This window comes from Lutra lutra, chromosome X (genome assembly GCF_902655055.1).
Source record: "Lutra lutra chromosome X, mLutLut1.2, whole genome shotgun sequence".
Lineage (NCBI taxonomy): Eukaryota > Metazoa > Chordata > Mammalia > Carnivora > Mustelidae > Lutra > Lutra lutra.
The window spans coordinates 57770388-57793456 of record NC_062296.1 but is presented as its reverse complement, the minus strand read 5'-3'; the positions used below and the strand labels follow the sequence as shown (position 1 = coordinate 57793456).

Genomic DNA, 23069 nt, shown 5'->3' with positions numbered 1-23069 from the left:
CCCACTGGGAACTGTCTTCTCTCATAGAGAATTGCCTTAGCCAAGGTTAGACCTACTTTAGGCAACCCGTGTCTTCTCTCTGGTCCATGGGTGAGTACAAAGGCTAGCCTCTTGGCCTCAGTATAGGCTGACTCTGAAGGACCATCCCACCCACAGGGGTTCCCCCTAGTCAGTCTCTGATGCAGCTGCCTTGTGGACCAGCTGCCCCCTCTGCCGAACCCTGCATTTCTTACACGGGTTGATCCTAAAGGCACTCCCAGCAAGCCTCCTGCATACAAATGCCTGCCTTGAAATCCGATCCCAGAGAACCCAGCCTAAACCAGTGTGCCAGAGATGTCAAACCACAAAAAAGACTCTAATGCCGTTCTGGAATTGGGTCATCCAGCAGCCAGCAGGCAAGGAGGAACCCTCCTTTGTTGGGGGGGGCACGGAGAGCCACCCACATACTGTAGCCACATAACACACTCTGCCGCAGGTCTGGGCTGTGGTAGCAGCAGGATACCACTCACACCCTTATGTTCTGGCATATTCCATGATACTGGATGTGTCTGTGGTGGGAAAAGAGGCAGTGTGGAGTTCATTCTCATGAGCACACGAATTACAGTGTGGCACACCCCAGGGTGTGGGGGTATCAGTAACTTTTACTGAGGGTCAACTGTAATGAGATCCTGGCAGAAGGGAGTGCACCAGTTGGTGAAATGTCCCTGGTACTCTAGAGGCCTGGGGGAAATGTTCAGCAGACTCCGGTGACTGTTTGCTAAACACCAATGATGGATTAGCTGAAGAAAGATGGGATATGTTCAGGGTGAGTGATCGCTAATCCAAAGCAAAATGTGGAAGCCAGAGAATCCCCTTGGTTACATTTAAGGAAACCCTAATCCTCTGCAACTGGAGGGCAGGCAGTGGGGAAGACCAGGGACTTAGGGCATGATCCTAAGTGTAACAAAACTTCAGAGGAGGTTGAATTCTCAGGCCTAGCACATCTCTTATGTCATGATCAGGGCCCTAATAGGCCAAGAGTGAAGCCCTTAGACTCGGGATGGGGATATCTGGGAAGATGCATGTAATACCTTAACCGTATTGCTTCACCTGAACCGACTGGGCCTGCAGAGGTAGGCTTCTCCTCCTTGTTAGAATATAGACCTTCCCTCTGCTTGAAGGTAATACAGAGGCCTTGAAGGAAGCAGGTGCATTTTATTTATTTATTTTTTTTTTTAAAGATTTTTATTTATTTGTCAGAGAGAGAGAGAGGGAGAGAGAGCAAGCACAGGCAGACAGAATGGCAGGCAGAGGCAGAGGGGGAAGCAGGCTCCCTGATGAGCAAGGAGCCCGATGTGGGACTCGATCCCAGGACGCCGGGACCATGACCTGAGCCGAAGGCAGCTGCTCAACCAACTGAGCCACCCAGGCGTCCCAGCAGGTGCATTTTAAAACAATGCTTGCCCCTTTCACAACCTCCATCCCTCCCCTCTTAGCAACCAGACCAATAAGCAGGGTCAAATCCTAGTACATCTGATTGGAGAGGTACATTTGCAAAGGAAGAAAACAGTATACAGAAGCTGAAAAATCTGGCCAGTGTGTACTAACAAGAGATGTAAAAGTATGCAAGCTGGGTCCTAAGGACAATGAACCAAGGAGGTGGAACATGAAGTTGGAGCACTCTCCCGGGACCCAGAACTGGAAACCCTGGCAAGGACCGTTGGATGACTTGTGGAGGTTTGGAGAAAACAGTGGCCCACACCAAGTGAAGCAGAAATGCCAAATCTTCCATGGCGGACTGTGGAAGAAAGGATCAAAGGACTCAAAGAAGCAGACATGTTAGAGAAGTTATGCTACATGAGTCTAGGAAACTCATCAGCTGACTCTGTTCTATGGGAAGGGCCAGAGGATCTACCCAACTTACAAAATCAATAAGGAATATGCTGGCAAGAGTGGCACCAGCCGGGCTGAGAAGCACAGTAGTGGGAAGGTGGTAACTGAAGTCCTGTCCCAGGTCCTGTTCACAGTGGGTCCCCTGGGTCCACAGGTCCACCCATGGTCACTTCTCCAGTCTGCAAATGCATAATTAAACTGGACATATCTGTAGTTGTCAGAACCACTACGTGGGTTCCTTGGTTTGCGGGGTAAGAGCTATTGTGGTGGGAAGGTCCAAATGGACGCTTCTAGAACTATACCCCCGCCCCCCCGATCAAATCAGCAAATCCTAGCTAAGATTATATCTATCCCAAGGGTGATGGTGGAAACTAGCGCTACTTTGAAAGATCTAAGGGATGCAGGGGTGTTAGTCCCATCATATCTCCCATTGAATGGACAAGTTCGGCTCCTGGAGAATGTCTGTAGACTCTTGCAAGCTCAACCAAGCAGTATCCCTAAGGGAAGCAGCTATACTGGACAGGCTGCCATTGTCAGAGCAGAACTCGGGTCCAGTAGGTAGCCGCTGACTTCCTGAATGCACTCTTCTATTCTGATCAGAAGAGAGGATCAGTGACCTTTCACGTTCACATGGGACTGACAGGAATATCTGTTGAAGGTCTTGCCATGGGGTCATGCTGTGTTTCTTACCGTGTGTCATTCTATGGTCCAAAGGCACTGGGCCATCTGGACATCCCCCAGGATGTCACACTGGACCACTCTATCAATGGCATCTTATTGACTGGGCAAGACAAGCAAGGGATGAGTAGCACGTTGTCTGGCTAAGATGTATGCTCTCCAGAGGGCAGGAGATGAACACTACAAAGACTCAGGGGCCCGGAACATTAGTAAAAGTTCCAGGGGTCCAATGACCCAAGGCAGGCCCAGGACAGCCCCCTCCAAATAATAGGGCAAAGCGTCACATCTTGCTCCTCCCGCCAAGAGGAAAAGCGCACAGCACTTGGTAAGCATTGTCAGGTTCTAGAAGCAGCCTATCCCGCACCTGAAGATACTACTCTGATTCCTATTTCAGGGGGAGCATTAGGCTGCCCTCCCTGAACAGGGGCCAGAGCAGAAAGGGATCCACAGGAGGGCCAGACCACGGTGCCAGCCATCTTTCCACTTAGGCCATATGACCCCGCAGATCCTATGACACCGGATAAGCCAGTAGTGGGAAAAGATGCAATGTGGAGCTTATGGGAAGTGTGAGTGGGAGGACCTTGGGGGTTCTGGAGCAAGGCCAGGCCATCTGCAGCAGAGAATCACGTGACTCTTGAGAACCACTTTCTGGTCCCCTACCAGGCTCTGGAAGAGACAGAATGCATGGCTATGGGGGCACCAAGCGATTGTGCCTCTGGGTGCCCCTCGTGAGCTGGGTCCGACCGGGCCCATCAAATAATAACGTCACGTGGACCCAGCAGCTGGGATCAGGCTCAAGCAGGACTGAGCAAGCTAACTGAACAGGTTATCCCGATGCCCGTGTCACCCACCCTGGTGCCCCGGTGTCTCTCTCAGCTCACCAAGGGGACCCCTCACAGCCAGTGGCTAAAAAAGGGAGAAAAAGCCTCAGCTTGGTTCACAAATGGACCGGCTTGGTGTGTGGGGAGAAGCCAAAAAGGGACAGAGGCTGTGTCATAGCCCCACTCAGGGTGGTTGTGGAAGACAGTGGCAGAGCTCCCAACAGGCAGAGTTTTGGCTGGGTCCCCGGTAATCTACTTAGCAAGGAAAGGGAAATGGCCCACGATTAGAATATACATTCACTGGTGGGTCATGGTGGGTGGCTTGGCTGATCGGAGGCCTTGAAGGAAAAATATTAGGAGATCAAGACAAGGAGTATTATGCTAAGTAAAGTAAGTCAGTGGAAAAAGACAAATACCATATGATCTCACTCCTAGGCGGAATTTAAGAAACACAACAAATGAGCAAAGTGTAAAAGGGGGGGAGGCAAACCAAGATACAGACTCTTAACTATAGAGAACAAACTGATGGTTACAGGGGTGGGAGGGCAAGGGTGAAATAGACGATGGGCACCGGGCCACGTAAGGAAGTGCTGACTCACTAGACTGTAGACCTGACACTAATATCACACTGTGTGTTAACTAGCTGGAATTTAAATAAAAACTTTAAAAAAAGAAGATCAGGACAAGAAGGTCTGGGGCACAGAAACGTGGGTGGACATGGGAGTGGGCAAAAAGTGAGGAGCGAAGATCTGTGCATTGTGTGTTAACACCCACCAGACAGCATCCACAATGGAAGAGGCACTAAACAACCAGGTAGACGGAATGAGTCAGCCTGATGATGTCAGGCAGCCTCTCAAGTCGGCCACCCCAGTGCGAGCAGATGGGCCCATGAATGAAGTAGCAAGACAAGCAGAGAGAGTGGCTCTAAGTGGGGCCAATGGCATTATTGCTTGAGGTCCAATTTTTCAGCAGCAGAGACCAACACTGAGCCCGTGACACGGCACCGTCCCTATCCCTTAAGAAGCCTAGCTAGCCACTTGATGGCGGGCTGACTCCATTGGGCTCCATCCACCCTGGAAAGACGAAGGATTCATTTTGACAGGAATATTGCATGTGGGGGGTTTGCCTTTCCCGACCGCAGGGTCATAGCCAGTATCACTGCCCGAGGGCTTACCCAATGTTGCAGCCACCGGTATGAGATCCCTCATAACGCTGCATCAAATGGAAGGACACACTTGATAGCAAAGGACGTCCTGAAGCAGGCCCATGACCTTGGAGTTGATTGATGATGTTATACATCACAGCACCCAGGAGCTGCTGGCCTGGAACAGCTTGCAGCCAGGGCAAAGATGCTAGCTTGAACATGATACTGTGAAAGAATGGGGCACCGTCCTCCAAAGCACCCAAAATCAGTGGCCCATTCTTTGCGCTGTGTTCCCAATAGGTAGAACATACGGGTCTGGGAACTCGGAGGAGAAAGTAGGAGGGGCCCAGCTTACCATCAGTCCCAGTGATCCACTTTTGGAACGGGTGCTTCCTGCTCCCTCAAGGCTCTGCAAGGTTAGAGGTCCTGGTTCTCCAAGGGGGAACACCATTACCAGGGGACACAGCAAGAATCCTATTACATTCAAAGCTACGGATGCCACCTGGACTCCTAGGTTTCACACGCCAATGAATATGAAGAGGAATAAATCACTATCTTCACAGGGGTATGTGGCCTTGAACATCAGGAAGAGGTGGGGTTGTTATTACACGGCAAGAGCAGGGGGTGGGGAGAGATGTGTTTGGCACACAGGCAATCTTCTTGGCTGTCTGTGGGTGGGTACTCCTTGCACAGCTCTGCAGGGAAATGAACAAGGACAGTGGCCACAGCCTGAGAAGGGCATGGGGACCAAGGGCTCAGGGATCCCTCAAGGATGAGGGAATGGATCACTCATCAGGTAAGCCACAGAGACCAAGAGAGGCGCTAGCTGAGGGGGAGGGGAATCTAGAATGTATGGTAGAAGAAGGAAACGGAAGAAGCAGATCATTTATTTCTACAGCAGTGGAGGCTACTAACCCGTTCTCTTTCAAGCTTCCCCCCCCCCCGAAAATCTGACCAATCACAATCCTGGAGATGCTGTGCCCAGATGGGGCGATTAACTTAATCTAAGAAGTGAATCTGAGCAGTATAAGGAGTGGACTCTGTGCTCCCTTCAGATCTTCCCCCACTCCCATTTGCTCCCCCCGACCCTGCCATGCGGCTCACCTTCACGCCTTCCTATCTAGTTCCCAACTTCCGGGGAGATTTGCTGCTGAAGGCTCACGGTGCTCACTGGGAGTCCCTCACTGGGAACTGCCTTCTTCAGCAGGGGTCTGCCTTCCCCAAGAAAAGGCCTCCCTCCTGGGGGCAGCCCATGCCTAATGATTGACTGATGTAAGAATACAAAAGCTTGGACACCACCCCCCCCCCCCCATGAAGGTCTCTCTGAAGGGTCATCTTAGCTCTCTAGCTCCCCCCAAGCGTTGGCTGAGGCTTCTGTTGTGGCTGCATCATAGCTCAACCTTTCCCTCCACTAAATCCTGCTTCCCTCACTCCTCCCCCGCAACAGGTGTTGTTCCCAAGAGCTCTCCCCAGTAAATCTGCACACAAACCTCAGAGTCTCAGGGCCTGCTTCCAGGGAAGTCTAAGAAAAGAAGCCACAAGAAGAGATATAGTTTATATAACCCACTGTATACATAGATACATAATAACCTACCCTATATATGTAATATATGTTATATGACACCTCTACTGTTACACAGCAAATATAATATAGTGTGCCTTATGTAATATATCATATATTACATATTACATACTAAGTATGTACCTAGAAGGTACATAGACATATCTATAGAACTGGAATGAAACTTTCAGTAAATGATTACCTTTACTATGTGCAACGGAGTCTGATATTTTCTATTCTATTTTCTTCCATTTCACAAAGAAAAACACACATATGTATATATATATGTATTATGTACTATAAACCTATTATATAGCAAATGTATGATAGAGCATATGCCACATGTAATATATGGCATACATTACTGATTATATTTCCTGGAGTAACAGTTCCACTAAATGGTAATAATCCCACTTACTATGTGTCATATATTTCTTGTCAGATTCTATTTTCATTTATACTACTGCATGAAGAAAACGAAATCCTGGTTACAAGCCAGTAGGTGACCTGCAGTTTGAACCAAACACTTGGCTACATTATCTCTAAAAGGGGGAGATGATTCTTAACTCAGAGTTTGCAAGTGTGCGCCACAGAGGACCTGAGACCCAGGAAAGGGTGAGAGTGGTGAGATTTGTTGAAAAAGGTGTCAGACTCTATCCAGGAGTACAATCCATTATGGAGTCTGCACAACTCCTCCTCTATTCCAGGCTGAAATCCCCAAAGCCTGGATGGTAATTGCAGTATCTGTAGGCAGGTGATGCAGAGGTCTCTGTTCCCCACGCTGAGCCTGCTGTGAGTATACAAATCCTCTCCCTTTGTCCATCGCACCCCAACTATAGTAGACACTAAGTAAACATTTGCTAGATTGACCAGAAGAAAAGACTAGAGCAGCTGGATAAAGGGGGGGTTTCTGAGATGCAGGAAGAGAAGGGAAGAATCTTTCACTGAATTTAACAGGTGCTCAATAAATGCTTGCCGGACAACTTCGAAAACAATGGAAAACATTGGAGTTGTAATTATGGAAAGGGGGAGGGTCTTGTCAGTATTCCGTAGATAATTAATAAATGTTTGCTGGACTAAAGGAAAATGCAGCAAAGGAACTTCCTGGACTGTGGGAGTGGGGAAGGGAAGTCTAAAGGAGAGTGGCTACCGGTATACAGCAGGGGCCCCATTAACGTTTGTTGACTTCAATGGAGCAAATTTAGCCAAGAAGATGGCTCCTGTGTGAGGGGATGTTGGTGAAGGAATTACAGCAAGTGTTCAAGAACTGTTTTATGGATTGATGGAGAAAAGGAGGTGGTTGTTTGAAAAGAATACAGTCAGAGATTAACAAATGCTTTTTGGATTAATTGGTGGGGGGAAGCAGTTGGGAAGATGGCTACGAAGGGAGTGAGGGGACCTAGCCAGAATACGGTAGGTGCACATTGTGAACTTTCCAGATTGCATAGAGTCAAAGGTCAGATGAGGATTGTCAAAGGGGGAATTAGAGCTTCAAGAGGGTGAGGGAAAGAGGCACTGAATATGGGGACCTTGGTATATAGTAAGTGTTTATTAAACAATTGTGGGGTTGAATGGAGAAAAGGGTGTAGAGAATCCAGCCGGTGGTTGGGGTTAAAAGGAAGGGGAACTGAGGAGGGATCTTCCTAGTACGTAGTAATGCTAAATGGATGCTTCTCACACTCTGACACATGGAAACTATGCAGTAAATACCTATAGAGTGAATAAACGGCTCTGAATAGAGAGAAAGGCTGCTAGGTAAAGGCAGCGGGGGAGGAGCGATCTAAACAGTAAAAAGCTGGTACTCAATAAATTTAGGTTGAAGTAGACTCCTGGAGAGAGAGATCTTGAGAAAGGACAGTAACTTTCAGACTTGGAAAAGAAGGCATTGAGAATGGCCCTTATATAGTAGGAACTCAAGTAAGTGTTTACTGGCTTAAGTAGAAGAAAGACCTTTGGGGGTACAGACTTAAGATTGGGAGAGGGAATCCTAGGGACATTGAGGGGGGTGGAAAAAGGGTAATCCTTATTAACTGGGCTCTAGATTAATAAAAAAAAAAGCACCCTAGGGAGAGGCTTTATGACTGGCACAGTTTCTTCTAGGGGTAAGGAAGAGGTGTCTACTCCCTGCACACAGCAGGCACTGCATATGTGCTTACCGGACCCACTGGGAAGGAGGTGTGAACATAGAGCACACAGACAGCACTCCATAAATGCTCACAGGAGCCATGGGAAGAAAAGGTCTCTGGGGGAAGGTGATTAGAATCAAGCACCTGGCAGACAGTACAAAAATGGATGCTCACTGGATCCATTAAAAGAAAAGGTCTTTGTTGGAGGGTGGGCTAGGGGTAGGCATACAATCACTGGATCCACTGGAGGAAAAGTCTTCAGGGAAGGGGAATGGGGCTGCAGAAGCCTGATCTATGTAAGCTTGATCCTCCATCCATGAAAGGAAAGGCTCTTGTGGTGAGGGCATAGAATCAGGCACACGGTGGTCCTCCTCAAACGCTCCAAGGGGTGAGTAAAAAGAAAAGGCCTCTGGAAAGAGGATTGAAATGGTGCACACACCAAGTATTAGATATTTGATCACTGTATTAACTGGAGACAAGTCTTTATGGAGAAGGTCTAAGGTTGGGTCATGCAGAACACATGCAGACTGATGTCACTGGGGAAAGGGTTTGGGGATGGGGTAAACAGCAGGCACTCAATAAATGCTTGCTGAATACACTGGAGGAAAGAAGCTTTCGAGTAGGCTCACGCAGCAGGCAGGGAATAAATTCTAGGTGGGTTCACCAAAGGAAAGGCCTTTGGAGTAGCCTGAGAATGGAGAATAAACAAGGCCCTCAATAAATGCTTTCTAGATCCATTGGAGGAAAATGATTTTGGGGAGAGTCTGAAGATGAGTCACACACAGAGGCTCAAAAATGCTCATGGGACCCATTTGAGCAAAATACGTTTGAGAAAGGGGTTTGGAGATAGGGCATACACCAGGCACTTAGTAAATGTTTTCTAGGTGCTTTGGAGAAATAAGCTCTTGGAGAGGGGACTTAGAGTTGGAACACACAGAAGGCATTCAATAAAGGCTCACAGGATCCATTAAAGGCAACACTTTCGGGGAGAAGAGGGGATGGGATACACAGCAGGCAATCCACGTTCACTGAATAGCTTGAAAGGTCTTTGGGGGGAGGGTTGGGATGGGGCACATACCACACTCTGGATACATGCTCACAAGATCTGTTAGAGAGAAGGCCTTAGGGCAAGACTTGAGGGGGACAAGACACATAGCAAACTCTCAATGAATGTTCACAAAATTCAGGGAAGCCAAAGGCTTTGGGGAAGGATTCCCAGAGAAGGCACACTGCAGGTACTTGATAAATGCTAACAAGATCCATTAAAGGACAAGGCCTTTGGGGTGAGGGTTGGGGGGGTGGGCGGCAAGGCACATTAGGCTCCAGAACGCTCACAGGATATCCTAAAGCCAAGTCTTTCGGGAAGGAGTTACACAGCAGGCGCCAGATAACTGCTCCCTGTATGGATCGAGAAGGCCGGGTGGGGGGCAAGGGCGGGACACAGAGGATGCACACGGTATAATAATTTAAAGGAAAAGGGTTTAGGCTAGGGGGCCAGGTGCCTGGCACACAAGCCGTGCTTGGTAAGTGTTCGTCGTGGAACGATCTGGGGACCCAGGCCCGCGGGAAGACGTCCGCGGCAGTGGCTTACCAGTCGGTGTGGGGCTCGTCGATGACCAGCAGCACCCTGGCGGCAGCGCCCCCACGACCTGCGCCCCCAGAGCCGCCGCCCACCTGCTCGCTGAAGGTGGCCGCCGCGGCCGCCGTGGTCTGCTTGACCGCGTTGGACAGAGACGAGAAGAAGCCACCACCCCCCGAAGACCCAGGACTAGGGGCAGCCGGAGAGGCCACAGGGGCAGACGCGGAGGCCCTCTCGGCAGTGGCAGTCGCGGGACCGGGCGTGGCTCCGGGGCTGGGGGCAGCCGGCGGCGGCGGGGGTGGCTGCGGGCGCTGCAGGTCTGTCATGTACCCATTTGGCAGATTGGCCATGAAGTTGCTGTCCGACAGGCGGCGCCGCAGGTAGTTCATGGCTGCGGCGCGGGGCAGGGGGTCCTAGGAGCAGTCTGATCAGGAGCCGCGGGGGCGGACCGCGCGGGGCCCAGGAGCTCTGCTGCGCTCTCAGGCACGACGCGACTCTTCGGTTGCCCGCTGCAGACTGAGGTAGCGCTGAGTCGCCGCCGCCGCAGCGCGGTTGGTCGCGCCCGTACCCCCCTATCTCGCGCCCCTCGTGGTGCTGTCCAGCTGGGCCGGCGGCGGCGCGGACGCGACCAAGGCGACCGGGAAGGGGAGTTTGGGGAGGAACGGCGAGTGACGTCAGCGCGCCTTCAGTGCTGGGGAGGCGGTGGCACGCGCCGGCAGGCGGGGGCGAAGGAGCTGTCCCTGGTGCTGAAGGCGGCAGTGCGCACGCGCCACGCCGCATCCTGTTTCCCCTCCCCCTCGTCCGATTGGGGATGCGCAATTTGGGGGGTGGGGGCGGGGTAGATATTTCTCGGGAGGGTCGGGGTGAGTGGTCAGGCAAGACCCCCCACGCCGCCTCATTCTGGTCTTCACACCCAGACGCACCCACACGCAGGATTCTCTGCAGATACTCAAGTTTCTAGTGTTGATATTCACCACAGAAGTCATGTGGGGCGTGGGGGGAATAGAGGCACACGCAGAGACTCAAAAGTAGAAAAATAACCTCCTCACCGCGACAGATGGGGGTCACAAGCAGTACCCTGTAAGGGGAGCTCAATTTCCCATATCCTACGGGCTCAGCTAGGCAGAGAGAGGGTGCGGGGGTGGCATAGACAGCATCAGACAGGCAGACTTGGACACCTGGGCGGGGTACACAGCCTTGCCCTGGGTTGCTGGGGCTTGGAGGCACAGAGGAATGACACACACGTGGAGATACATATAGACACAAACAAAAGTAAAAGAAACACACAGAGGCACGTATAGACAGAGATCACACTGATCTAGGTATCTATACAGATGCCCAGGGTAACACACGTGGGCATGCATGCATGCACGCATATGCCTACACATACACACACTCACATACACACACACACACACACACACACACACACACACAGAAGCACCACACCTACACACAGAGACCCAAGGAAACTCACATGAACATGCACACCCAGACAAATCACATACCCACAGATGATCACGATAAACCTAGATCTGCCACAAAGACACATTCCCTGAAGCTCCAGACCTGATGTGTGTCCATCTCTGTCCCTCCAACCCAGGCCCTACACACACACAGACTCATTCTGTAGGCCCCCATTGCTCTGCCCTGGAAAAGCCAAAACCCACCATAACCATCTGGTATCATCAGTGCCCATGGCTGTCTCCCCCGCACCAGAGAACTTTCCACAGACAGAGGCAGACCCATCCTAGGGTATGCACACAGTAGGTGCCAAATGATGTTTGCCACATGAGCAAATGACCTTGATAGTCCAGGCAGCGGGGGCTGTGGAAGCCACCCTGTCAGCTCCTTTAAGATCCTGACTACAATGAAAGTGTGAATCTATTTAAAAACAATCATTTGTTGACAGCATCCAACTAAGCTGTTTACATGTATTATTTCATCCAACCCTCACAACAATACAATGGGGTGGGAAACATTCCCATTTTACAAATGAAGGAATCCAGGAGCTCCAATTCATGTTCACTTTGTGATCCATGCATTTAAAAAAAAAAAAGAACGTGCTAGAAAGTGGTGTCAGTATGGCTGAAACAACGTGAGTGTGTGTGTATGTTGGGGGGGTTGTGGCAGGAGATGGGGTCAGAGAGGTTAGCAGGGACCACACTGAGCAGGTCCTTGTGGGCCATAGTGAGTGATGTTGGTGGAACAAGTGAGGTAAAAGAAGGTACGGTAAGAAAAAGGCAGATTTGGAGTCTCTCTGACTGCAGGATTTTCAGGTGAATCATCCATTTATTCATTTGTTCATTCTTTATGCATTAAGTCCTTGGCCTGTTTAAACAAGGTAGTAAAGGTGTGGAGTCTAGAGTCAGAGTGCTTAAAGTTCAAACTAGGTTTCCACCATACCCCTGGGAAAGTGACTTATCCCCACTGAGACTTGGTTTCCTCATCTGTTAAGATGATCACTTGACCCATCTCTAAGGGTGTGGGAGGGGTGGGGTAGGAGACAACCTCTATATTTTTGCATGTGCTGTGACTTCTGCCAGTAATGTCCTTTACCTCTCTCTCAAGGATCATCTTTGGCCAGGATCCCCAGGACTCAGATTCCATCCCCTCTTCCCCTAGCCTCTCCAGTCCTCAAGTCCAATACTTACAAACCATTCTCTACTCCCTCCTCCATGCCAGGCAGCTTCAGTCCTACCTCCAAGGCCTTTGCTTTGGCCATTCTTTCCCTCTCTTTCGTGGATGCTGTCTCAGGTGTTCTGCATCCCAGTGTTGCCCAGATGGGGAACTACCATGAATCACATATTGTTCAACATTTAGAAGTATGTGCTTAGTTTTTTGCTCAGTAACTGAAGTAAACAAGCTGTGCTGGACCCATGGTGCCCTCTCTGGGGGACAGGAGCATCTGCAAGTCTTATAGACCTATCTTGCTCCCCTTAGGAATCTGTTTCCAGAATGCCTCTTCTCAGGGCTCCTATTCCCACGTTTCTAGGACTCATGGCCCCCAGCATTGTTCTCTTTCTCCAGGTGGCTCGGTTTCCAGAAATTAATGTTTTGGAGATTGTTTTGCAGAAGAATGAGGATTTCCCCTTAGGAGTGTCTCAGCTCTCTGATGCAGAGGTAGGGCTTCTCTGCACTGTCTCCATCTTCTCTAGCAGGAATGAACAAATAGAAGGGGCTCCAGGAATGATTTTCTTTGCGTGCATTGGTGAACCATGACTCTCAAACACACACCCTTGACATATGTTTGTAATCAGTGTTGTACCCACGTTTATAACTCACACACATATATGTCCATGACACCTCAACGCACATGTACATGTGGGCACGTGCACACACACACACACCTATAACTCAGATTGTTATGGCACACATATGGGTGTAACTTTACATGCACTCCACATACACTCAATGCATCCTTAATTCTTGCACAGACCTATTGGTCTGCATATCACACATACACAAAGATATGTTTCATGATGCCCAAAGTTCCACTGTCTTATAGACACGTTTCTCTCTCATACCTCTCATACCTCTCATACCCTCTAGTAGGCAACCAGAGTCACTCCCTTTCAGCTCGTTCTTCCCACGATGACCCAAAAGTCCACTTTGTCTTTACTTTAACCCATCAACTGACCTATTTTATGGGGGGAATCGACCCAGAGAAGTGAGCACCCTGACAGAATCCAGGTGTCACTCATCTCCCAACTGAACCCTTCCACAGAGGGGTCCCTCCTCTCACACCACACGTCATGCTTCAAATGTCCAGCCTGCTACCGTTCTGTGCCTCGGTTTACTCTTCTATAAATGGGAATAATGATAATAGCGACCCTCATAGGCTTGTTGTGGAGTAAATGAATTCATGCTGTGCGACCTAAAACACTACCAGGCACACAGTAAGTACTCTCTAAGTATTAGCTAATACCATAACTATGATGATTCTTGTGATTTGTCTCATCATGAGGGGCTAAGCATTCAGTAAATGCTAATTAGTGCAGCACTGAATGAGCAAATGCTAACAGCATTAGTGTCTGGGTTTGTTCCCCTCACTGTGGAGACACGTGCTGTTCTGACTCCTCTATTCTCCATGAGGTCCAGCGCTATTGTTAGTATACAGTAGGCGTTGATAAGTGTTGAAAAAAATGTTCAACGAAAGGATCGCATATTCTGAGTTTGTTCCCTCGCTCACATGTCCTCTCCTTCTACCAGTCCTCCTCCACCCCAGATGCCCAGACTTCGTCCTAGTATACAGTAGACGCTATAAAGTGTTGAATGAATGCACAAATACTAAAGGAATCTGTGTCTGGGTTTGTTTCAGGGGCCCCTTCTGGCAGGTGCTGACTCTGGCTTCTCTTCGCTCCCGCCCCAGCTCAGGGCACCTCACAGGCACTTCCTCGGTCCACCCCCGGCCGACCGCCACCCACATTTCGGTCTCCGATAATTGCGGCATTGGGTCTGGGCTGTTGGGAGTGGGTGGGTGCAGGTGTTCACGTGGCTGGGTGCCAACCCCAGCCACGCCTCTGCTGCCTCTGCTCCGTGCCTGATTGATGCGGAACCCGCCAGCCAAGGGGCTCCGGCGGGTGGGAACCTAGGCATGCCGGCCAATCAGAAAGTGCCCACCAGGGCGAGTAGCCAACCAGAAAACCTGCGACCCGGAGTTCTGCAGAGGGACGTGCTGGGCGCCCCGCAGCGACGCTGCGCAAGGGGTGGGGGTGGGGGAGGCAGACCCTGGAGCTAAGGCAGCGGCACAGGGACTGATACTCGACTTCACTTCTGCCAAACTATGACCACAGTGGAAAATACTGTTTTCCACAGCAAGCCACTGTGACCCTGCTTGTGCTGTACCCTTTGGCCTAGAAGATGCTATTGCCCCACTCCTGGGGAAGTGGCCCATTTATTGAGGTCTGGGAGGGCAGGGTGTCAGAGTGGGAGAGGGAGGTGTTAGAGCTTCTCATCCGCAGGGTCTTGGCAGGCAGGCACGTGTAGACATGGCCGTTCCTCCTTCACCACCAACCTCTGCCCCTGCAGAGGTTCGCACCGCGGAAATGGTGTCCCCCAGAAGGTCACGTTCTTCTCACCCTGACCTTCGACCACGGTAATGGTGGGCCTGGGGCATTAGAGGGGGAATGGAAGGGAGAAACTCAGGGAAGGCAAGAATGCATTCGACAAACTCTTATTGAGTGCCTACTGTGTCCAACACTATTTGTTAGCTATGAGACACTGGGCAATTTCTTTTCTTCCCTGTACTCATCTGAAAAATGGGAATAATTGGAAGAATAATAAGACCCAGCTTACTGAGCTAAGTGAGGATAAGCGAGTTCATTTTGGTCAAGTGCTCAGGGTGGTGTCTGGTACACAGTAAGTACTCAATAAATGCTAGTAATTGTTATTAGTTAACAAGAGTTACCTTCTCCTACCTCCAAATCCCTTTACATCTCTCCCTATTGCCCACTGGGGAAAACAAAACAAAACAAAACAAAATGCCTTGCCCTGGTATTCAAGGCCTTGTTTTGGGGCCCACATGCCTGCCCCAAGTCAATCTTTCTCTCTTCCACTCTATCCAGACTTAGTCCCACATCCAGAATGGTCTGTGCCTGGCTTGTTCCTCCCACGAGACAAGCATTTCATTCATTCACTCTCACCCCCGTTCCCTCAATCAAATCCATTCATTTCTCTACTCTGTCAAGTGCTTCCTGCCTCCACTCAACACCTCTAACTCCTCTTCAGGACCCACTAGAAACCCCAGAGCTGGAGAGTATTTCCCAGATGGCAGACCTTCCATGAATTGAAAATCTCCCACTTCATCTAGTGGCTCGACATATGTGGAAATAAAGAAGGGAGGAGTGAGTGTTTTTCCGCTCTCTAACACCTGGGCCACCAGGAAACTAGCTTTGGGAAATGGTCACCAGGGTCCAGGACTCTGCTCACACAGTCTTGACACTGGGAATGCCTTTCCTGACCCCTTCCTGCAGGGTGAGACCCGATCAGCTTCCTGGCTCCGGGGCAGGGTGTCATCCCCTTTTCCCTGTACCAACTTTCCGCATCTGCCTTTTGGCAGGACCCTGCCAACCAGGAGCCCTCAGGGAACCCACAGGACCTGGGTTCTCTGTGTCTGCAACTGTCGCGGAAAAGGCCTCAAGCATCTTGGGGTGGTGAGACGTTGAGTGAGATGCGGGGGGACTGAAGGAATGAGTAAGCAGACCAAGGCCTGAGTGACCGAAGGAGCAAATGGAAGTGTGGGTAACCAAGAGGGCCAAGTGCATGGTCACAGGAAGGACTGAGTGAGTGGCCGTGTTGGCTGAGGGACTGAATGAGAGACTTCTGGAAGGGCACAGAGGCCACCCGTTCTCCCCTCAGGAGCCTCTTTCTCAGCTGCTTCTTTAGTGTCTCTCCTCTTGGGCAAGAGGGAGATAAATGATACTTGTCAAGGCAGGCACCTTAGACCCAGTGGCGGATGTCCTGGTTGTGGGGAGCTGAGCTGACTCTCCCACCCTCACTGCTCACATACAGATCTTGTGACCCCCTTCCTGGGCACGTTCTGCCCCCTGACTCACGCGAAGTTGGGGAGCTCGGCCGTGCAGCGGCGCTGGCGGGTGCGAACGGGGTTGGGTCCGCACGGAGGAATGCACAGTCCCCAAGAACTCCACTCCGACCACGAGCCTTTCACTGCAATGAGTCAGAGTGAGGTCTCAGTGGGGTGGTGAGAGGGAGAAGGAGAGAGGTGGCAGGGACGCGGGGTCCCAGGGAAAGGCAGAGCCCCCCCCCCACCGCTACACAGGCTGCCCCATCCTCACAGTGGAGTCTGTGGGGGGCACTCACATCTACAGCGCTGGATGTCATAGCAATGACGGATGTCTTGCTGTTCCCCGGGGCACCGCCGGCCACCAAAATTACGGCCCTTGCAGCTCCTCCAGCGTGACTGCTGGCCCGGGATCTCCATACAGTTTATACTGTCTATATTCCTACGGGTGCAGGGGCTCCACTCCTCCCAGGAGCTCCACTCTCCATCCACTGCAGAGACAGGGAGCCAGTGAGGGGATTTGGAGGAAGGAATGATGACTGGGGGAAGGGGCGGCAGTGAGGAGAGGTGGGGGCCGAGGCATTGGGTCTGGGAATGGGGGCATTTGAGGCAGGAACAAGGCATCAGCAGTGGGAACGGGGCAGCAGGGGTGGGTGAGGGGCTAGGCACAGAGACGGCACATCTCGAGCTACTGACCAGGGCAAGACACGGCTGTGTTGCAGATGTGGGTTCGAGTGGCCTCACCAGCACAGGGGGGCCCCCCATGCTGGGGCACAGGGTGATCACATTTCCGGCTTTCCAGGGTCTGGCCCAGGCCACAGGTCACAGGGCAGGAGGTCACGGGACCCCATGCCCCCCAGCCCCCAGCCACTGTGGGGGTGGGGGATAGGTGTGAGAAGAAAGGCCACCTCCATCCCCCACCCCCCTCAGCCCCTAGACCCTTGAGGCAGACTGCCCCAAACTGAAGGGTTCCATGGTCACATGCTTGAAGATCTCTGTCCCCTGAGACGGCAGAGCATCTGTGCCCGAATCGAAAACAGAGCGTCAGGGGCTTCATCCCTGTGTACCTGGGCAGGGTGGCAGGCTGGAGCAGGGCCGGGTGTCGTGCTCCGACCCTGGGCATGGCTTCCCAGGAGGCTCCTTGGAGGGCTCAGGTGCAGAACACGTGCGGCTTCGTCTCTGGGTAGGCGCTCTGGGTCCACCATTGCAGGACCCCGAGCAGGGGCCCCAGGGGCCCCAAGCGGCCCATGCCCCATGTACTGTAGTGGGATAGGGGGTGTGGGGAGACACCAAGTATGGTCACAGTGTGCTGAAGTCCTCCCACCCTGGAAGTTCCCTGCCGTAACCCCCCAGACCCATCCCTGGTGCCCGCAGTAGTGGCCTTCACTCACTGGGGCAGACCTGCTCAGTATCACAGGCCTCAGACTCCTGTGGCGCTCCTGGGCAGTGGCCCCCACACTTGGGGGCAGGTTGATTACATGCTCGCTGACGGGTCCGGGTCCCTTTGGAACAGGTGACAGAGCAAGGCGTCCAGGGGTCCCAGTTGGACCAGCCACCCATCTCTGTGGGAGAGAAGAGAGGGGACAGGAGGGAAGTGGGGCCATCATTCAGGGGTCCTTGCTTCCTTGTGTGCTCCACGTCCTTTGCCACACACAATCCACCACCATTGCCTTCCCGCTGGTCCTGTTGCTTCAGCCCTCACCACAGACCATCCGCCCTCTTCGGGACAGTGAGAGGGATCTGTCACACCTAGAGTCAGATCACATCTCTCCTCTGCCCGCCAGCACCCAGTAAAAGCCAGTGTCCTCACCATGGCCCACAAGGATGGGGGGGAGGAGGAGAGGGGGCCTCTCCTTGGACCTTGCCTCCCACAGCTCTCCTCCAGCCACACCGGCCTCTTCCTCAGCACTTCGCAAACGTCAGGCGGCGCTGTCCTACCCTCTGGCCCTGCCCTGACTGTGCGTTCCCAGGGCCAGCCAACCGACAGTGCTCGGCCTCCCTGCTGAGCCTCCTCACCAGGACAGCACGGCTGGTCCTCGCAGGCCTGCAGCTGCCACTCCAGGGTCCCGGGCTCCACCTTCTCGGCACACTGCCCACCGTGGCCTATGCAGCGCCGGTGCCGCAACTGGGATCCCTCAGTGCAGGTCACCGAGCAGGGGGCCCATGCAGACCACGGGGACCATCGTGGGAGCCTGTCGAGGGGAGTGCACATGTGCTACCCTAGCCTGAGCTGGCCGGGGCTGGGGGGGGGGGCAGTGTATGGGACTGCGGGGTGAGGGCAGGCATAGGCAGATGTGCAGGATAAATGCACGTGGAATGGATTGATCAGAGCACCTACCCCTCAGGGATGCTGGGGACCGAATGGGAAGAGGAGGGCACACAGTAAGTACTTAATAATACCACTGACCTTCATGATTGGGGACCTGGAATCCTTTGAAGTTCCCCAAGGCTAGTGCCGGACATGCAGTACACAAATGTAGGACTAAGGGCCCAGAACTGCTTCAGAAATCTACCAGGCCACCACCATGCTTGGTAGCTGGCAAATGGAAACTTCTTAATAGGAGCCATGGTTCCAGTGAGCTTAGAGACCCCGTCAGAGATACCCCAGGTCTGGGGCACCTGGGGCGGCGAGGGGTGGGTGTCTCAGTCAGTTGAGCGACCAACTCTTGATTTTGGCTTGGATCATGATCTCAGGGTCGTGAGATGGAGTCCCGCATCAGGCTCCACACTGAGCATGTGGAACTCTCCCTCTGCCCCTTCTCCTGCTCTCTCTCAAGAAAAAAAATTTTTAAGAAGAGAAATACTCCAGGGGCGCGTGGGTGGCTCAGTGGGTTAAGCCTCTGCCTTCGGCTCAGGTCATGATCCCAGGGTCCTGGGATCGAGCCCCACATCGGGCTCTCCGCTCAGCAGGGAGCCTGCTTCCTCCTCTCTCTGCCTGCCTCTCTGCCTACTTGTGATCTCTGTCAAATACATAAATAAAATCTTAAACAAAATAAAAAAAAAAGAAGAGAAATACTCCAGATCTCTCCCCGGCTCCATGCACGGCATAATACTAAATATCGTCGACTGTTGACCTTACTAGGGGCCCGGGGCTGCCTTCCAAAACCCTCAAGCTCCCCACTCCCATGGTGTATCTGGGATATATGCTAAGCTGTGGGAAAATATGTCTGGCATATAGTAAGGGCTCATTACATGTAGGCTGGCATCATGATTAGGAGCCTAAAGCCACCCTCAGAAATCCTCCAGCTATCCCTGACCTCTGCAATGCTTCCAGTAGGCAGGAGGGGCTCAGTAAATGTAAGTTATGGCAGTGGTTCTCAAGCAGGGGTGACTCTGCCCCAGAGCGGGGGGGGGGGGGGAGCGGCAACATTTGACAATATCTGGAGGATTTTGGCTGTCACCATCGGTTGCGGGGGAGTTGCTCCTGGCATCTAATGGGAGGCCAGGGATGCTGCAAAACACCGGCTTTGCAAAGCACAGGTCAGGCCCCCACAACAAAGAATTTTCTGGCCCTCAATGTCAGTAGAGCCAAGGCTGAGAAGCCCCAAGCTCTGGTCGCAATTGGAGCCTTGGAGTCACCCTTGGAAACTCCAGAGAAGGAGAGGGCCCAATTCTGGGTGGCCTTTGTACCCCAGGCTCCCCCTCACCTGCATGCCTGACAAAGCTTGCTGCCGGGCTCCTGGAAGCCATAGGCAGGGTTGAGACAGCAGTCTTTCACACTGACACCTCCCCCCAGGAGGCCCTTGCACATGCCGGAGGACTCCTCATACTTGGTGTAGCAGAATACGGTGGCTGAGCCTGGAATAGGGTGGGGGGCACGGTCAGCGGTGTGATGGGTCCCGGCGCCCCTGCGGGCCAGCTGGACCCTCCTGCACTCACCTGTGGCGGGCAGCAGGATGAGCAGCAGCAGCTGAGGAACGCGTCCCCGGATGCCCATGTCGAGCACTGCCACCCTACCGGGGAGGAGGCCTGGCTTTGTACGGGCTGACCTGGCTCTGGGATCTGTGGCAAAGAGGAACTGGACCAGGAGGAAGTGGGCGGGTAAAGGGCAGATGGGAGTGGAGGGGGGGGGGGGGGAGGCGGTGCAGAGGGCGCCATGCAGGGTCCCAGCAGTTCCGACTTGTCTCCTGGCACCTTTGCCCTGTAGCCTCCTGCTCCCTACCAACTTCCTGTCTCACTCCTGGTCCGATCTTGCTTGTCACTGTATCCCCAGCAAACACGCCCTACCCATCCAATCTTTAGCACTCAATCAGTGTTCCCTGGGCACATTCTTACTGAGAGGAGATGGAGCATAAACGTCCCAACTGTGTGACCTTGGGCAAGTCGCTTGAACCTCACTGAGCCTCAACCCGCCCCGCCCCCGGAAATTCGGTCTCTACCACAATGACTGGGTCAACCTCACAAGGGTGAAAGGAGCTCAGTGTGGTGCTCCTGACTGAGTGGGGCAGGCACTGCTTCATCCCCTTTCCTGAAAGTGAGGTTGACTGCGGTCAGCAAGGGCAGGGGAGGTCAGCAGCAGGGGAAGTGAGAAGGGGAACTGAAAAGAGTGTGGGGAGAGGGTTTGAGAGTGAATTGGGGATATCTTCGTTGCAAAGATTGGGAGTTTAAGGTTTTTTAAAAGTCCTCAGAAAAGTGCCTGGCATGCAGTAGGTGCTGTGTGTTAAATACCTTCATTCAACACTTGCTAGGCCCCTACTGGGTGTCAGATGCTGTTCCTGGCACTGGACCGAGCAGAGGGTAAGACGGTCAGAAATCCTGGCCCTCGAGGGGCTTATGCTCTAAAAGAGACAGACAGAGAATGTCCCCTCTCTCGAGGCCTTCCCCAGCTACCCTTTTTGTATGGGACCCCTGTCACTCTGTAGTGCAGGGGCTCTCAAACCTTAGTGTGCCTCAGAATCATCTGGAAGGTATGTCCAATCACAGAGTGCTGCCCCCGACCCCCGCTTCTGATTCTGTAGGTCTGGGGCGCGACACGAGAATGTACATTTCTTTCTTTCTTTCTTTTTTCCTAAAGATTTCTAACAGGCTCCTAGGGGACGCTGCTGCTGCTGGTCTGGGAGACACACTTCAAGAGCCATTCTAGCCACCAACACCTCTTATTCTTCGTAGATGTCATCTGTAAAGATGATGCTAAGTGCTCCTTCTTTTACTGTTCAGTCCTCTTTATCCCCTTTCCGTGCAGGTAAAACCAAGCTCCATGGACCCACTCTTTTCTTTTTTTCCTTTTTTAAAAAAGTAATCTCTACCAAACATAGGTCTCGAACTCACAACCCCCGAGATCCAGAGTTGCACGCTCTTCCGACTGAGCCGGCCAGGAGCCCCCTCTTTTCTTGTTTCTTATTAGCCCTGATGAGTGGAACTCCAGAGCTCACTTTAAAACCAGGAATCTCTTTAATGAACAAAAAGGAGTCAAAGAAAGTTAGGAAGGCAAGGTCTTGTTTCCTCTGCATTCGTGGAGGGTGAGGTACTGTTCTGCAAATTAGCCCAGAGTAATAGACTTTGATTTGGTCAGGTTGTTAAAAGAGAATTTTTTCAAGAATGTTGGTCTGGGGCGCCTGGGTGGCTCAGTGGGTTAAGCCGCTGCCTTCGGCTCAGGTCATGATCTCGGAGTCCTGGGATCGAGCCCCGCATCGGGCTCTCTGCTCGGCGGGGAGCCTGCTTCCTCCTCTCTCTCTGCCTGCCTCTCTGCCTGCTTGTGATCTCTCTGTCAAATAAATAAATAAAATCTTTAAAAAAAAAAAATGTTGGTCTGTCGTTATGGGGCGATAAGGTGTGTTGACATCTGTATCCATTACACATGTACTGTTTCCTGATCAGACAGGCGTGTTTTTGAAAGTACGCTTTGAACAAAGGGGCTTTGTTAAGATTCCAAGACTTTAGACCTCAGCGCTGTGTTATCCTGTGGAAAGAAATTCCCCCAGAAACCTGTGATTCCGGTTGGCTGTTTTTTCTAATCGCTGGTTGCCCTGGTAATAATGTTATAATCAATACTTCCTTTGCGCCTAAATGGTGTACCCCGAGAACTCCCCGTGGGAAGAGAACTGTTGGCGCTTTCTTTCCCTATGCTTGCGCAATGAAATGACTACAGCTTTCTTATCTAAACAGCATGAGCCAAGTCTTTTCTCATGAAATTATTGCACTGATGATGACATACTTATCTGTTTCTTGTCCATTGGCCTCACTAAAACACTTGCTTGCCAAAGGGCAGGGGTTTGTGTCTGGTTTGGTAACTGCTGGGTCTGCCAGGCTCAATAAACAAGCACTGGACGGATAAACCACTCGTCAAAATTCTAGAGAGATTCCGATGCGTGCGACAAAGAAGAGTCTGGGTTGGAGGTAAAAAATGTGGGCATCACCGGCGGGGGGATTAAGTTGTGTCTCAAGTGCTGGGACTGGACCGGGAAGAGAATCCTAGGTGAAGCCCTGGGAAACTCCAGAATTTCAAATTTTGGAGAACTGGGAGAGGACAGTCCAGGGGATGGAGGAGGAGAGACCAATGGAGGAAGTGGCTTTTTTTCCATGCCTGGCACATTTGGTCTGTGGTCTCTCATACAGTCTCATTTGGTCTTGGTCATTTTCTCTTACTTTTCTTCCTTAACACAGTTACACACACAATTCTGGACCTGCAGCCTCTACCAGGAGGCTTAGGAACAGGCTCACATACATACTCAGTCCCACAGCCTCTTGGACTGGCCCTCAGTCACACGCTCATGGTCATTTTCTCTGTCATGGATTCCTGGTCTCCTACTAATAGTGTCACACACA

General features: G+C 51.9%; 2 protein-coding genes across 3 annotated transcripts in view; both read right to left on the bottom strand.

Annotated features, from left to right (window-relative positions):
- Positions 1–10359, bottom strand: part of SYN1 (synapsin I) — a 47429-nt gene extending 37070 nt beyond the window's left edge. For both annotated transcript variants that reach the window (XM_047715008.1, XM_047715009.1), the window contains exon 1: positions 9794–10359. In XM_047715008.1, coding sequence (XP_047570964.1) covers positions 9794–10170 — 377 coding nt within the window. In that variant the 5' untranslated portion in view covers positions 10171–10359. The remainder of the gene's footprint in view (positions 1–9793) is intronic.
- Positions 10360–14659: 4300 nt separating this feature from the next.
- CFP (complement factor properdin) lies at positions 14660–20340 on the bottom strand. Its single transcript, XM_047715032.1, has 9 exons — positions 20184–20340; positions 19952–20102; positions 18321–18496; positions 17696–17866; positions 17372–17563; positions 17001–17174; positions 16604–16795; positions 16339–16450; positions 14660–14891 (listed from the first exon to the last, which is right to left on the bottom strand). The coding sequence occupies exons 1-9, from the start codon at positions 20239–20241 to the stop codon at positions 14726–14728; spliced, it is 1392 nt and encodes a 463-aa protein (XP_047570988.1). The 5' UTR covers positions 20242–20340; the 3' UTR covers positions 14660–14725.
- Positions 20341–23069: the final 2729 nt, after the last annotated feature.